This window comes from Vombatus ursinus, unplaced genomic scaffold, assembly GCF_900497805.2.
Source record: "Vombatus ursinus unplaced genomic scaffold, bare-nosed wombat genome assembly UNPS02014859.1, whole genome shotgun sequence".
NCBI lineage: Eukaryota > Metazoa > Chordata > Mammalia > Diprotodontia > Vombatidae > Vombatus > Vombatus ursinus.
The window spans coordinates 5,157,196-5,170,015 of record NW_020954637.1 but is presented as its reverse complement, the minus strand read 5'-3'; the positions used below and the strand labels follow the sequence as shown (position 1 = coordinate 5,170,015).

Genomic DNA, 12,820 nt, shown 5'->3' with positions numbered 1-12,820 from the left:
TATCGGCACTAGAGCTGGATGGAAACTCAGAAGTCATTTAATACAATTGCCTCATTTTACAGATGAGGAAACTGAGGCTGGAGGGGGTGAATTCACACAGGGAAAAAGCATCAGAGGTAAGGCCTGAACCCAGGCCCCCTAATTCCACAGCCAATTCCCTTTCCATTGTATCACACCAACTCCCTGTTAGAACACCTCTAAAGTCCCCTCCAGTTCTAAATCCTATGATTCCCATAACCTTAGAGGTCACCAAATCCAACCTCCTCATTGTATAGGTGAGGAAGCCCATTAACATTAAATGGCTTACCCAAAGTCACATAAGTGGCAAAAACTGGATCTAGAGCCTTAGAGCTAGAAGAACCATTAAAGTCTACCCCTATTCCTAAACTCATACAACCTTAAACACAGAATGTCAGAGCCAGAAGAAACCTTAGAGGTTCACTAGACCAGCCCCCTCATTTTAGAGCTGCAGAGGACAGAATTTTGAGGTCCAGAGGACAGAAAGGACTTGACCTAACATGAAACCAGGCCTCCCAACTTTTGGTCCCCCCAAACCCTCGCAGACCCTGCACCAGCCACATGCCAACATATAGAACATACATGGACACACTTCTAGACACAAGCATCACCTACTATAGATGTGGAGACACATTTGAATGTCCCCGGGCATAGTATATGGCAGGAGCACATGTGTATGTACCTTGTCTCTTCTACAAACCTCTCTTCAAGACATCAGTAAGGTATATTCCACTGAGAAAGATACAATAGGTAGGAAGGTAGGTAAATACATACATACATACATAGATGATAGATACATAGATATATAGCTAGATGATGGATACATAGATACAGATACATAGATAGATGACACCTAAATACATACATACATATATACATACATAGATGATAGACACATAGATGGTAGATAGATACATATGATAAAAATACATAGATGATACATACATGAATAGGTGATACATAGCTACATTGACAGATACATAGGTTAATAGATACATGCATGCACAGATATATACACATATAGATGATATATAGATACATAGATGATACATAAATACATACATATATACATACATAGATGATAGACACATAGATGGTAGATATATAGATGATAAAGATACATAGATAGATGATACATAAATACATATATAGATGATAGACACATAGATGGTAGACAGATAGATGATACATACATAAATAGATGATACATACATAGATACATAGATGTGTACACACAGATACATAGATACATGCATACACAGATATATATACACACATAGATGATAGATGCATAAATAGATACATGCTTACATACATACACACACATAGATGTATGTTATGTATGCATGTATGTATATACAAGATCATTTGTAAAGGGAGAGGGTACAAATCAGGAGATGCTTCCCATACAGGGGTAGTTGAACCTTGAAGGAGGATTCCAAGCAATAAGGAAGACGTGCATTCCAGGCAAAGGAAATAGCCTGTTCCAAGGACTGGAGGAGGGAGATGTTTATGCGCTTCAACTAAACAGTTCAAAAAACACTGAGTAAGCATCTTCTATTTGCCAGACACTAGGGATACAAAAACAAAAAACAGCAAAGTCCTGTCCCTCAAGAAACTTACATTCTCCTGGAGATAGCAAATAGGACAGTTTGGATAGAAGGCAGAGTATATAAAAGGGTTCAATGTGAAGTTCCCAGAAAGGTAGGTTAGGGACAGAGTGGAAAGGGCTAAATCCCAGATGGAGTTTTTCTTTTTTTTCAGAGAGGCAGTAGGAAGCCACTGATGTGATTAGAGGGCATAAGAAGATGGTGGCTGTGTGAGTGGAACCAGAGAGGTGAAGAAACAAGATGTGTGGAAGTAGAATTGATAAGCCTGGGCAGCTTCCCTTCTCTAAGCCTTAGTTTCTCCATTTACAAACTGGAGAGATTGGTCCAGATGGCTTCTAAAGTCCCCTCCCATTCTAAAAGTTTTGATTCTGTGAGCAAATATATCCCTGTCCTCCATAGGAGACATCCATGAACATAGTGAATCATTTCTCTACCCCTCATTTATACTATCACGCCCAGCCACCTGGATTTGGAGAAAAATGCATTCTCCAAACACTAAAAGCCCTGGCACGATCTTTCTGAAAAGATCAGCCTGCACTGAGGTAGTTTAGCCAAGAGCAACCATTCAAGGTCACCAAATAAGGCACAGAATTGACTTTGATTCTACAATGCAAAAATGAAAATGCATGCTTTGTCCTTTTAAAAAGAATAATACTGGGGCCACTAAAGTGATGCAGTAGATAAAACACCAGCCCTGGAATCAGGAGGACTTGAATTAAAATCTGGCCTCTGACACTTAATAGCTGTGTGACCCTGGGCAAGTCACTTAACCCAGACAGTCTCCCCCCAAAAAAATAAATAAATAAATAATAAAAAGAATGCTATTAACCCACTCCTAGGTTCCTTACCAAGGGGAAAGTTAGTACAATGGAAAGAGCAATGGGAAACCAGACCAATCCTGTCTCCATCATTTACTAGCTAGGTAACCTTAGAACCACAAATTTGGAGCCCAAAGAAAGTTTAGAAATTACCTAACCCAACTCCTTCACTTAATAGAAATGGAGCCCCAAAGAGAAGTGAACTACTCAAGGTCACACAGTCAGGAAGTGGAAGAGCTAGGGTCCAAACCCAGATCTTCCTGACTCCAGATTAAGCACCCTGCCCATGGATCATGCCAGTCATTTCACACTCCAGACGCTCAGTCTCCTTATCTGTAAAAATCAGGGTAAAATTTGTACTGCCTACCTTATAGGATTTCAGGAAGGTATATGAGAAAGTCTATCATGCCATCTTCATGGAGAAGATGGAGAAGTGTGGTCTATGTGTTAATGAAAGGAAGGAAGGAGGGAAGGAGGGAGGGAAGAGAGGGAGAGAAAGGAAAGGAGAGAAAGAAGGAAAGGAAGGAGAGAGAGAAAGAAGGAATGAAGGAAAGAAGGGAGGAGGGAAGGAAAGAAGAGAGGAGGGAAGGAAAGAAGGGAAAAGGGAAAGGAGAAAGAGAGGGAAGGGGGGAGGATACAAAAAGGAGACAAAAAAGGTGAGGTTGGTGATTGGGAAGAGAAAGAATTACTTAATCCAGTTAGATGAATTTGGAACCTATTGAATAAGCAGGCCCAAAGAGTGGTGATTAATGGACATAGAGGAAAATCTCTAGTGAAATACTTTAGTATTTAAATCAATTGTTTCGATGAAGGTATGCTTGTCACATTCAAGTATAATATAAAGCTGAGAAGGATAACCAACATTTTGGTTGACAGTCACAATAAAGACATTAAACAATGATCTCACTAGGCTGGAAGGAGGAACCTAAAACAATCAAATAAGATTTGATAGAGTTACATATAAAGTCCTATATTTGGATTCAAAAAATCAACTATTCAAGTACAGCATAGGGGAGGAAAATCTGTAAGACAGTTCCTGTGAAAAAGGTCAGGGGGCCTCAGTGGACTTCAAGCTTAATATGAGTAAGCAGTATTCAAGGCATTTCCTGACAAAACCTAACACTGCAATGATAAAAAGAAGCATGGTATTCAGAATGAAGGCTAGAGGGAGGGAGAAGAGAATAAGCATTTATTAAGCACCTATTACGTGCCAGACACTTTTACAAATATTATTTCATTTTAACTTCACAACAACCCTGGAAGGAAACTGCTATTATGATCCTCACTTGACTTTTATTTATACACCAGCAGCCTCTAGCCTGTTCAGACTGTCACATCTGGATTATATTAATTGCTGGTGACATTTTAGGAAGGTCATTAACACCCTAGATAGAGCATGTCCAAAGTAGAGGCCAAAGGATAGGTTTTGGATAGAGAAGAGAATAGAGACCGTGGTATCCAAATACTGACTAAAGGAACTCAGAATGTTTAGCCTAGAGTAGAGAAGACCTAGGAGGAAAATGATAGATGAATAACATGTCAAGAGGGATGGGTAGCTAGGTGGCAAAGTAGATAAAGTACTGGGCCTGGAGTTAGATAGACCTGAGTTCAAATTGGGTCTCAGACACTTACTAGCTGGGTGACCATGGGCAAGTCACTTCACCCTGTTTGCCTCAGTTTTCTCATCTGTAAAATGATCCAGAGAAGGAAATGGCAAACTGGTTCAGTATCTCTGCCAAGAAAACTCCATGAAGAGTCAGGGTCGTGAAGGGTCATGAAGAGTCAGACAAGACCTACTACTACTCAACAACAACAACAAGGAGGAGGAATCAGGCTTGTTTTGCTTGGCCACAGAGAGCAGAGTGAGAGGGATAAGATGCAGGACAGGCAAGGTTAAGCTTGATTTCAGGAAGAAGCTTGCCATCTTAAAGTGGAAGGGGTTTCCTTTGAAGGTAGTGAGTTCCTCATCATTGGATGTCTTCAAGAAATGCCTGGATGACAACCTTCAGGGAATGTTGCAGAAGGGACAGATTCCTATTTAGGCTCATGTTTGATGAATTGGTCCCTGAGGCTCCTTCCAGTTCTCAGAAGGCTGTGGTGGTCAAATGAAGAACTAACATGTACCTTCTATCCTTCTAAAGCATCATATGAAATGAGGGGCCATTTCTTCCCTCAGCTAGCCTCTCCTGTAACCACAGCTGGCTTTCAAGGTTCAGAACAAGATGCTTGTCTCTAGAGGATTCAATTCCAGACAATTCTCATCATGGTGAATTCAAAGCAGTCTGTGAATGTGACCAATCTGTCACCCTAGACAGAAGTGGATCTCAGATCTCTTCTGACTCCCTGTCTGCACTTCTCCAAAAGCACTTAGCTAACACTAGCTTGTGAAAATGTGGGTAGCTGGCTTTATCCCCTTCTACCAGCTCCATAAAGCACCGAGGTGGATCAATAACATGCTGGTCTTGTGAGTTAGGAGGACTTGATTTAGAACCCCTCCTCAGACACTTACTAGCTGTGCAGTTTCTTCATTTATAAAATAGGGATAATCATAGCACAGAGTTGCTGTGAGGACCAAATCATATTTTACATGCACACATACACACATGTACATATACATAGTTCAGATGGTTATACATATATATATACACAGTTACATAGATAGGTATATAGACATAGTTATATAAAAACTTAGACCAGAGAATGTCAGAGCTAGAAGGGGCCTTTAGAACTCAAAATATGCAAGCTAGAAAGGGCCTTAGAACTTAGAAGATTGGAGCTGGGAGAGCTCTTACTGGAGGGAACCTTAGAACACAGAATGTCAGAGCTGGGAGGGGTCTTAGAACAGAGAACAGAAGAGTTAAAAGAGACAGAATGTTAGAGCTGGACAACTTAGAAAACAGTATTAGAGCAAGATGAGATCTTAAAACACAGAATGTCAAACCATAGATTTTCAGAGCTGGGAGTCAGAGCTTGAAGAGGCCATAGAACATAGAACATTAGAGCTAGAAGGGACCTTAGAACAGAGACTATCAGAGTGAGAAAGGACTTCATGACATAGAATATTAGAACACAGAATGTTAGCACTAGAAGGGACCTTAGAGATAATATAGTCCAATCCCCTCTTCTTTTTTTTTTTTTAACAGATAAAGAAATTGAGGCTTGGAAAGGGCAAGTGATTTTTCTAAGAAGGAAGAAAACATGCAGGCATGAAGATGGATGCGAGTCTCTTGTCTCTGACTCACATGAGAAAACTGGCCTGGCTGAAGCAGAGGGTACATGTTAGAGAGCAGCAGATAAAGTTGGTAGGGCCATCTGGTTATAGACCTTAAAAGCCAGACAGAGGAGCTTGCATACAAGGTGGCTGGCAGAAGTCATCCACTGTAGTTTCTTGAGCAGGGAAGGGAGGCTGAGGAAAGAATCTAGAAGAGAATGTGGTCACCCAATCTTGGCCAAGTAGAGTTAGGAGTGATGACAAGACATCCAAAAGGAGCTGTCCAGCAGGCAGTCTAGGAGGAAGAACCAGAGCAGATCAGTATCCAGCATCACTGTGAAGTTACTAAAATTTTAATTTCCCAGAAGGTGCCATAGAGAGCCATTTATATCTCTCCTGTCAGTAGGGCCTGACTGATCACAGGATCATAGGACTTGAACTGGCAGATCAGTAAAAATCATCTAGCTCACCCCCTTCAACTACCAGGTGAGGAAATTAAGATTCAAAGAGGGGAATTGACTAGTGGCTAGCCCAATATTACCCAGCTGGGATTATAAGCACAGTTGGGATTGGAATCCTGGTCCTCTTCCTCCTTGAATTATCTATACTGATGGTCAGGACCATCAGTCATTTCAACTGTATTATTTATCAGCTGTTCCAACTTGAACTGAACAGTTTTCCGGGGTCTTTTTCCTCATTTGCAAAATGAGGAGAGTAGACTAGATGATCATCTAAGAGCCTTTCCAATTCTTGATTCTGTGATCTTCCTCCCCTTCCAGAGGTAATTCTGCTTTTGGCTCATCCCCAGGACCTGAATCCATCCCAGACCTAGTGTGAAAATCCATATCTGATAAGAGAGCTCATCAGCTAGCTCTGGGAGGGTCTTGGAACCTCAGAACTAAACTAGACCTTGATGTCCCAGCAGTGTGGTCCTGAAATTCCAGCTTCATTGTAGATGCCAACCTTGTAAGTATTCTTATGGGTCCTGGGACTATACCTCTCCTTCACCACCACCCCCAATGTAGCTTGGAACCCTGAGTTTAAAATCAAAGAGGTCACTGTGACGTAGTGGAGGACTGGATGGATATGGAATCAGAGGACCTCAATTCCAGGCCTGACTCTCACAGTCTGTGACCTTGGGCAAATCACTTAACCTGCATGGGCCCCAATTTCTTCTTTTTAAAATAATGGAGCTTGGCTGGCTGACCTAGAAGGTTCCTTCTAGCTCTAAATGGTTTAATCCTAAAGGCCTTCCTGAAAGCACAGAGTCCTCCATCAGATTAGAAGCTCTCCAAATTCAGGAACCAATCTTTTTCTTCTTCATAAACTCTCCCCATCACCATCACACAGACCCAAAGTAGAGCTTTGCAGAGAAAGGACAGTCAGGGTAGAACTAAGAGACTGATGACAGACTGGGCTACCCACCCCCTATCCCCAGTCTGTCTGATTCTGGGCTGATGGGCCCCTAAGCCGGTGAAGTGGCAGGTCCTGGTGAAATGTCAGCTCTTCTGCATGCCTGATCAATCCTCCAGCTGTGGCTCTACCTCCCCACCAACGCGGCCCCACGACTTTGTCCTGAACCTAAGAGATGGTAGTTTCCCACTGTGCTCCCACCACCACCTTGCTCTCTACTGTGCTGGCAGGAAACAAAGTGAGGCAGTGTATCCCCTCCCACCTTCCACTACTACCAGGGAAATCACTCCCACAGAGATGCTCAGCGATCATGGGTGGGGGGAGGGGAGGCTCTGCGGGAGGAAAGGGGGAATCCCCCTGTGGGTGAGGTCAAGGATGCTGCAGAGAATGTCGAGATTTAAAAAAAGTGGGAGACCCCTCGAAAGGTCCAAGGGAGATTCCAAGAAGGGCAGGGAAGGTACCCCGAGGTTTTAAAAATTAAATCTAACCCTCCCCTTGCGGGGTTTGGGGAAAAGCGGTTGGGGCGGGGGGGGGGGGGCCAGTGTCCTGAGTGAAACAGAGCCCGGCGCACTGGCTGGGGTGGGAGGGAACCAGGGAGAGAGAGAAGGGGGAGGGAGCGCCAGAGCCAGCGGTCCCGCCCGCTGATGCAGGCAGCTTGGGGAGGTGGAGCAGCCGAGCCAGGAGGAGTCCCAGCCACCGCCGCCGCCGCAGCCTAGCTCAGTGATTACCCCACTGGCCGTCAGCTCCACAGACGCCTCGCCTCGTCTCGCCTCCCTGCCGCCGCAGTGTTGGTGGATGACGAGAAGAGCGCAGGACTCCCCCCACCCCCGACCCACTCTCGGGACGAAAGCAGCTGTCGGTGCGCCGCTCCCCCTCCCGTCGCCTTTCCCAGGCTGGAGGGTGGCCAGAGCTCACTCGGTTCTCCCCTCCTCTCGGCCCCAGCAGAAGCCGCCTCTCTGCCAGGCACCACCGGGCATCTACGCGGCCAGCCTGGCAGCTCGGGAGCCAGCTTCAACGGATATACGGGCATCCGCAGACTGGGCCTTGCCAGGCATCTTCGTTTCTGCCCCCGGCCCCTCGGGGCACCTCGGGGCCAGCTCGCCAGGGCAGGGCGGCCCCGAGCCACTCCTCGCCAACAGCCGCTGCCGCCGCCGCCACAATGCTGCCCTGGAGACGAAGCAAGTTCGTGTTGGTGGAGGATGACACCAAGCGCAAAGGAAAAAGCCTGAGCCCCCGGCTTGCCTACACGTCGCTGCTCTCCACCTTCCTGCGCTCTTGCCCGGACCTGCTGCCCGACTGGCCTCTGGAGCGCCTGGGTCGGGTCTTCCGCAGCAGGCGCCAAAAAGTGGAGCTCAACAAGGAGGACCCCACTTACACCGTGTGGTACCTGGGCAACGCCGTCACCCTGCACGCTAAGGGCGACGGCTGCACAGATGACGCCGTTGGCAAGATCTGGGCGCGTAGCGGGCCGGCGGGGGGCACCAAGATGAAGCTGACGCTGGGACCCCACGGCATCCGCATGCAGCCCTGCGAGCGCACCGGGGGCTCGGGGGCCCGACGACCGGCGCACGCCTACCTGCTGCCGCGCATCACCTACTGCGCTGCTGACCGCCGCCACCCGCGCGTTTTCGCCTGGGTGTACCGCCACCAGGCGCGCCACAAGGCCGTGGTTCTGCGCTGCCACGCAGTGCTGCTGGCGCGGGCGCACAAGGCGCGGGCCCTGGCGCGCCTGCTGCGCCAGACAGCGCTGGCAGCCTTTACCGACTTCAAACGGCTGCAGAGGCAGAGCGACGCGCGCCACGTGCGCCAGCAGCATCTCCGGGCGGCCGCGGGTGCCGCCGCCGCCTCGGTGCCCCGAGCGCCCCTGCGCCGTCTTCTCAACGCCAAGTGCGCCTACCGGCCGCCGGCCGCGGAGCGCGGCCGCGGTGCGCCTCGCCTCAGTAGCATCCAGGAGGAGGATGAGGAGCAGGAGGAGCAGGAGGAGCAGGAGATGGGGGCCACTGGGAAGGAGCAGGAAAAGGCTGAGCGGGAGCTAAGCATAGAAGGCCGTGAGGCCCAGGGCCCGCAGCGCGAGCGCCCCGAGGTGCTGAGCTTGGCCCGGGAGCTGAGGACGTGCAGTCTGAGGGGCTCCGCAGCCGCCACTCCCCGGGCCCCACCCCCGACCCCTCCCCACAAGGGCTGCCTGCCGGCCCTAAAATGCCCGGCCTTGGATTCTGCTTCTGGGCAGCCCCTTCCCAGCCCCTTGCCCTGCCACCAGGCCCTGTGTGTTGCAGGGGGGTGGTAGTTGGTGCCTGGTGGCTAGCACAGAGGCCCCTCTCCGATCTTCCTTGCACTCCAACACTTCCCCAACTCAGGATCTCCTTCCTTCCCTTTCTCTGACCCTCTCCGAACAAACCTCTCCCCTTGCCAGCAGACCCCAGGCCCTTCCCTTCCCCACACCTAGCCACTTGAGAAGGGATGGAGAGTTTCCAGAGGTCTAGGATAGCTTATACCTGGACCCAGGCAATGGAGATGTGGCTGCAACAGGGAGGGTTAGAACTCTGTTCTAGAAACTCCCTTTTTCCTTCCCCTAGGGGACCTGGGGGTGCTTAACATGAGGTTAGTACCGTGAACTAGAGGAATTGTAAGGGGACGATGAACCACCTACTTCTATGCTCAGGACTTGCCTCCAAGATGACTCAGCACCCCCAAAGACTGGGAAGGGTGAATGGCCCTTAAGACCTTCCCCACCCCAGCAACTCTCCAAAGGTTGGGGACTACTCTCTTTACTTTTGGCCCTTCTTAGCCCTGCCACTGAAGGAGAGACTGGACAGAAAACCAGGCCTATTGTAGTGGCACCTCCTCCCGGGCCCAGCAGCCTCTTGCCATCCCTACAGGACTGCTGATTCCCCACCCCCCAGGGCCCTCTTCTCTGCAGATTCAGGTGTAGGTGGATCTATTTAGGAGCCCCTCCCCAATATCCCTGGACCAGGATGGGGCACTGCAGGAGGTAAGGTGACTACAGGGCAGATGCTCCAAGCACTGATGTTACTGGGGGCAGAATCCCTAAATCAAAGACTGTCCTAAAAGGAGGGTCATGGAGCAGCTTTCTCTCCACTGAACAAAATGAATGGGTATGTTAACCCAACAAGGGGATGGGCAGTTGTTAACTGCTCACAGGCCTCTCTACTTGCTGAGGTCACAGAAAGCCCAAAGATCAAGATGTCACCAACTGATCACTGATAAATAAAGTGGATTTGCCTTTTCAGCTCTGCCAAGCTCCCCAATGGTCTTTATTAGAAGCGCCAGTTTGTGTTGAGCAGAATCTAATTTAGAGCCAGAAAAGATCTTAGAGCTTGTTCTGTCAGTACAGCATCATGAATAGAGTGATGGAGTTGGAATCAGAAGACCCAGGTTTGAACCCCACCTTTGACACTGACTGGCTGTGTGATCATGGGCAATTCACCTCTCCCAGGTTCAGTTTCCTAATCTGTGACATGGGAATAATAACACCTGCAGCATCTCCAGTGCCTGGCATATATTTGGCTTATTGATCATTATTCTCCATTAACGGGTTGGGAGTCTCAAATGGGATAATGCACACCAGCCAGTAAGTTACTAACATTTATTAAGAGCCGACTTTGTGCCAGGCACTATGCTGAGAGCTAGGGGTCCCCACTTTGCAAACCTTAAAGGCTCTATAAATATAACTTATTAGGCTCATAGATTTAAAAGCTGAAGAGTCACATAGTCCAATTCCCTAATTTTACAGATAAGGAAACTGATGCCCCGAGAGGTGAAAAACCTTATCCAAAGTCATACAGGTATTCAGTAGAAGCATTGGAATTTGAACAATAGTTCTCTGATTCCAAACCTTTCCACTACTTAGTACTCTATCAACCTGCTTCTTTGGCCAGAGGTGATGGGGTTCATTCAGACCCCTGGAAGGCAAAGGAAGGTGCCAGGACATGACCCCTTTCAGCAGCTGGACCTAGCTCCTCTGGGGAAGGAGCTGTCATTATGCACTGAATTATACTGAATAGGTGGCATGGGCTGGGCATGGGTCCATCTGATATGTCCTTCTGGGAAAGTGAATGTTCATGGACCTGCAGGGTATTGCAAGCACGGGATATGATTGTGTCTTTCTGTCTGCCTTCAAGAATAAGCCATCTGCAAGAATATCCATACAGATGGAATTCTGCTTGGGATCAGGGGTGAGGGTGGGGACACCTGCTAAGCTAGTCTGTCTGAAGACAAGTGCCTGCATGTCTCTTGAGTGTGTGTCCACAGAGTTTCCAAAGGGATGCAGGAGTGGGAGGAAAACAGGTTGGCAAATGAGCTGAGGACATCCGAGTTCTCATTCAAAGGAAACTATGGAAATGTGGCCAAGCCTTTCCCAACACTCTGCAGTCTTGAGATGCAATATTTCCCCAATCCTATTTTCTAGCTGGGATCTGAGCCCGGAGTACCTAGTACCCAGAGGGACACCATCTGCAGTCTCCAGTGAGCAGACTTCTTCCAGTGGCTCACCCAAGCATCTGCAGTTCCCCAGAGAAGAGATAAATGGGTGGCGCTGGAAGCCAAGAGTCATATTGCTGTGTCACGCTGGCCCTGCAATGGGCCAGGTCAGGCCAGTGGCTTTGGGAGGGGAGTATGCCAGGCAGGCACCCTCTACTTGCTGGGTTGGGCAGCAGCGCACGTGGAGAAAATGGACTCATTGCATTGCCCCCTTGAGCATTATTAGGGATAGTCTGATGTTAGCCCCATTTTGCAGTTGGAGAAGGTAAGATACCATGATCTGCACCTGGCATCAGACATGAGATGAGAAGCTAGGTTTCCATATCGTTTGATAGTATGCCATGTGCCCAGACAGCTTCCTTCTCAGCTCAGCTGCCTCAATACTCCCTTCTTCTAGTCTAAAACACAGAATATCAGCTGGAAGGGACCTCAGTTTCCTTCTCCTCAGATCCTCCTAGATCTCTAAGATTCCTTCTGACTCCAGATGCTGGGAATACAGACTGTTAGAGCTGGATGTGGCCTTAGGGCTGGGAGGGCTCTTAGCACACAGAATGGCAGGGCTGGGAGGGGCCTTAGAGCACACAAAGCTGGGAGGGGTCAAAGAACACAGAATGTCAGAGCTGGAAGGGCCCTTAGAACACAAGATGTCAGAGCTGGAAGGGACCTTAGAACATTGATGGCACAGCTCAAGGGGCCTAAATTTCCTCTTCTGAAGAATGAGAGATTTTGTTGTTGTTTTGTTTTGTTTTTTTAATGAGAGAATTAGACTAGATCTCTAAGCTCTTGGTCCTATGAATGTTAGCCCAGAACATGGTGTCTTCAAGTTGTAAGAGCCTTAAAGAGCATCTTTTCCAATCCTCTAATGTTATAAATGAGAAACAACTCAAGGTCCAGACAAACAGATGATGCTGAAGGTCACGTAGACATTTAGTAGCTGATTCAGAACTAGAACACAGGTGTTCTAACTCCCAGTGCTTTGCCTTCCCCCTTGTGACAACAGATCAGCCGAGGGCCCCTAGATGTGGGACTATGAACAGCAACTTCTCTATGTGCCTCAACTAACTTATCTGAAAAATGGGGACAATATGCTTTCACATCAGCCCCACAAGGTTGTTATGAAGACAGTGCTTTGCAAACTTTAAAGTGCTATAGAAATGTGAGTACTTATTGTTTGCTCTCCTGGGCTTCTCCTGTGTCCTTACTGGGTATGGATCCCCTTCACACCGGATTCCTGGACCCAGGTCCCACTGAAT

General features: G+C 47.9%; 1 protein-coding gene across 1 annotated transcript; it reads left to right on the top strand.

Moving 5' to 3' along the window:
- The first annotated feature begins 8,229 nt into the window (after positions 1-8,229).
- Positions 8,230-10,295, top strand: FAM43B (family with sequence similarity 43 member B). The gene has a single exon (XM_027841490.1). The coding sequence runs from the start codon at positions 8,230-8,232 to the stop codon at positions 9,352-9,354; it is 1,125 nt and encodes a 374-aa protein (XP_027697291.1). The 3' UTR covers positions 9,355-10,295.
- The last annotated feature ends 2,525 nt before the right edge of the window (positions 10,296-12,820 follow it).